General features: G+C 40.3%; 1 protein-coding gene across 1 annotated transcript in view; it reads right to left on the reverse strand.

Moving 5' to 3' along the window:
• cacna1ba (calcium channel, voltage-dependent, N type, alpha 1B subunit, a) overlaps positions 1 to 3,998 on the reverse strand; it is a 262,364-nt gene that overhangs the window by 184,238 nt on the left and 74,128 nt on the right. Inside the window, exons 4-5 of the mRNA XM_032515609.1 lie at positions 2,921 to 3,012; positions 1,152 to 1,304 (exon numbers count right to left, since the gene is read on the reverse strand). Of these exons, the coding sequence (XP_032371500.1) occupies positions 1,152 to 1,304; positions 2,921 to 3,012 (245 nt within the window). The remainder of the gene's footprint in view (positions 1 to 1,151; positions 1,305 to 2,920; positions 3,013 to 3,998) is intronic.

A 3,998-nucleotide genomic window follows, 5' to 3' on the forward strand; every position in this document is an offset into this window, starting at 1 on the left:
ATCAAAATGGACAACATGTCTGCTACCATTATGAATAAAAGCGGGGAGCTGCTGCAACCCTGACGAATTTCCTTCTTAATCTTTTAAATAGTAACTTTCTCACATCATTCCAAAAGAATTGATGGAAATTAGTTGAATAATTGAATCCAACTCCTTGATTCTCAGGTCTGGCTTCAGTCATGACCTTTAATAGGGTCCTTTAAATAAATAAAGTTATCTGTGGAATTGGCAAATTAAAATCAAGATATGGTGTCACACCGCAGGACGTGAAATGATTGCAATTTACTAAAATATACACTTGTAACATTATGCCTGAAGTTTAATTCAACATTCTTATGCTTTTCTTTCTATTTCATATAAGTTGTAACCATGCTTGAGGCGGTCAGACTAATGGATAATTTTGAGATTTGACTCAAAAGGTTTTTATATCAACGGGTCGTAAAAAAAAGAAAAAAGAAAGTTTGATCATTGACTGCATATTAAATTATGACAATACAAATTATATTCATTTTTATCTTGTTTGACACTGAAAATACCAATGTTATCATAAACTAAATATATAGACCAGAATATATATATATTATACTGGCCATTCAATTTTAATTTGTTTTACAACTTTCTAATGAAGAAACCAATACATGCACCAACCCTACTGCATCCCTGAACTGGCTTCATATATATTGTACACTTTAGTTGTTTAGAGCTGAATATTTTAGACCAGTAATTTAGTATCTTCAAAGAAAAAAACTTTGAAAAAACGAATTGAAGCAGGTCTGCCATTTGTCTCTGTTTGGATCACGTAATATCATAGAGAAATGTGAGGCTAATTAGAATATATCGTACAAGAAGGGGCACCCTCTTGTAAAAATAATTTGGTTCGTCACATGTCATGGGGAGTCGGAACCTTTTCCAACTTGGGTGTAGCCTACGTGCATGCATATTATTTTGCTTTCTTTGCAGAAACCTCAATCAATTACTCAACAACGTGATGTTTTTGACAGCTGGAGCACAGTAAACGGAGAGCAGAAATGGATTCAGTTTTATGTCACTGTACAATTCATAAACAATGCCTCAAGAAGGGGATGATGAAGGTCCTATGAACTTGTTTCTATACAGCAAGAACTTGTTTCCCTTGTTCTCCTCTTGCTTACCTGTGTCTATTCTGAAGCAGGTGCGATGGAACTTGCCCATGTAGAAGTCGAGGCCGATGATGGCAAACATGAGGATGGCGAAGAAGAGCAGCAAGCCAATCTGCAGCAGAGGTACCATGGCTTTCATAATGGACTTCAATACCACCTGAAGACCTGATGAAGACAGGAGAAACATGCTTTGAAAAATGTTATTTTGATAATTCATTATTTTTTTTGTTTGAGAGAACGAGCAAAGGTCCTTTGAAGTATTGACGGATCACAAAGGTAGAGATTGTTAAAGGAACTCAGTTCTTAACCGTAATGCCATTTATAAATCCTAGTATTTGCATGTCCGTAAATGCAGATATTTGCAAAGGTTCAATTCAATTTTATTTAGAGTGTCAAATCATAACAAGGCAGTTTACAGATAATTAACAAAATGTTCTCTGTATTGCTGTTGAAGCCTAATTCACTTAAAATCTGCTGACATTCTCACATCTTTCATGTTAGCAGTTTTGTGTTTGGGAGAGGTGGTAGTGTGTTTTGTTGTACAAGGAAGTGGCATGGAAGAGATAAAGATAATTTGTTTATTAGTCCCCAATGGGGAAATTACTGTACTGCACTCTGTGTACACACTTTTTGTTAGTACTCACACACAGGCCTGAAATACACACACATGCTCAGGACCTATACATGCACTATACATGGAGAGATGTCAGAGTGAGTGGGCTGCCAGCTGAACCAGCGCCCTGAGCGGTCGGGGGGGTACGGTGCCTTGCTCAAGGGCACCTGGCAGTGCCCAGGAGGTGAAGTGGCATCTCTCCAGCCACCAATCCACACTCCCAACTTTTTGGGTCCATACGGGGATTTGAACCAGTGACCCTCCGGTTCCCAACCCAACTCCCTATGGACTGAGCTACTGCCACCCTGAGTGACTTGGAGAAGTTGACTTAATGTTTTCATGAAAGTAACTAAGTAACTAGTAAGTCATATCCTAGGCCTATGTATAGGCCTAATTATTGGCTAAATAAACTACAGTAAATATTTTTTTTCTGTAATAAGGAAGGTCTGCGCCTCTTTATAAAGCCATCATTACACCTGGGGAACGTTCAATCTCAAAATTGTTTGCACAGTTTTGCTGTGGTTTCTGGCTTAAACAACATGTTTCTTGGAAAGGTGTAAACGGTGTGCACTCTGCAAAAAGCTTTAGGTATGTTTTTTCCAGTTTGGAGGGTGTGTAAGAGATGTTACCCAATCAGCAGTGACGTTTTCTACATTTTGTCGGGGCTGAATGTGTCCCTAAGCTTTTCCTGCTATGTCAAATGGTCTGTTGTGTGCCTAGTTTCAACATTCTCTTAAATGCAATGCATTCTGGTGTATGTAGGCACAGGTAGAAACCCCATGTTCTGAGAGTGAGATGAGAAGACCAGTGCCAATCTCATGTTTGTTTGTAGTACTGAACCAGAAAGACTTGGTTAGCCTAGCTTAGCATAAAGACAATAATCAGGGGAGACTGCTGGCCTGTGTCTGTCTAAAGTTGAAAGGTTCACCTCTAAAGCTTATTATTTGGTTTAAGGGGGAGTTACATTACCCAAAAACCATTTATCCAACCTTTCAGTGTGGGTGGATTAAACACAAAGTGTTAATTACCCAGTTTCCAGTCTTTACGCTAAGCTAGGCTAAATTCGTCCTGACTTCAACTCTGTTACTAGAATTTTTTTTGATAGTGCTTTATTATAAGTATAGCCTATAGTTAAAGAAAAATTTGTTAAGATATGAACTTAACTTACTTGGAATGCCAGAGACCAGTTTGAGCGGCCGCAGTACTCTCACCGCCCTCAGTGTTCTTAGATCAAAATCCGCCCCCACAGTGGCCAAGATCCTGCACACACAACAACATCATGGGATCAAGATTCCAGGCAGCCTACACGTCATAGTCAGCAGCTGTTTGTCTGAAACACATCTGCAGAAAAATATGACGATAGGTGCTACATGTATGATTTTAAACAGCAGTTAGTCATTTAAAATAATGTATGAGGTGGGTAGGCAAACTCAAAAATGAGACAATGGTTAGTGAACTGATGGAAATACTATTGTACCAGTGTTGCTCACAACGTCTCATATTATTAATAACAGCTTTGAAAAGATATAAATATCCATAAATATTACTCAGTACATCAATGTACAATCATGAATAAGAATGACAGTAAGGGACATTGGACACAGATATAAAGGGAAGACACTTTTGTCTCATCCAGAAATCAATTAATTAGCTGACTACTGCTATCCAGCCGACAAGCTGGAGAGGACTGATGTGGACCACCTGCTGTTACAGTGGGTCCTAAACTATCTTACGGACGGGCCATAATTTGTGAGGGGACGTGACAATGTGTCTGACCGTCTAATGTGTAGTACAAGTGCCCCCCAGGCGACGGTCCTGGTCCCCTTCCTCTTCACCCTCTACACGGCAGACTTCAGACACAACACGGACAGCCGTGTTCTGCGGAAGTTCTCTGACAACTCTGCCACTGTCGGCCTCATCACGACGATGCAGAGTGCAGAGGACTGACACAGAACTTTGTGGACTGATGTCAGCGAAATCACTTCCTTGATCAACGCGGTCGATTTTCTCCCCTCCGATGAACATCCAGGGAATGGACATTGAGAGAGTGGACACTTATAAGTACCTAGGTGTTCACCTAAACAACAAACTGGACTGGACCCACAACACAGATGCTCTGTACAAGAAGAGGTTGTACTTCCTGAATAGACAGAGGTCCTTTGAAGTGACAGGGCCCCTCCTAAAGACTTTCTATGACTGTGGTGGCATCAACCATCTTCCACGCTGTGGTCTGCTGGAGCAGCAGC

The sequence above is a fragment of the Etheostoma spectabile genome, chromosome 5 (genome assembly GCF_008692095.1).
Source record: "Etheostoma spectabile isolate EspeVRDwgs_2016 chromosome 5, UIUC_Espe_1.0, whole genome shotgun sequence".
In the NCBI taxonomy this organism is placed as follows: domain Eukaryota; kingdom Metazoa; phylum Chordata; class Actinopteri; order Perciformes; family Percidae; genus Etheostoma; species Etheostoma spectabile.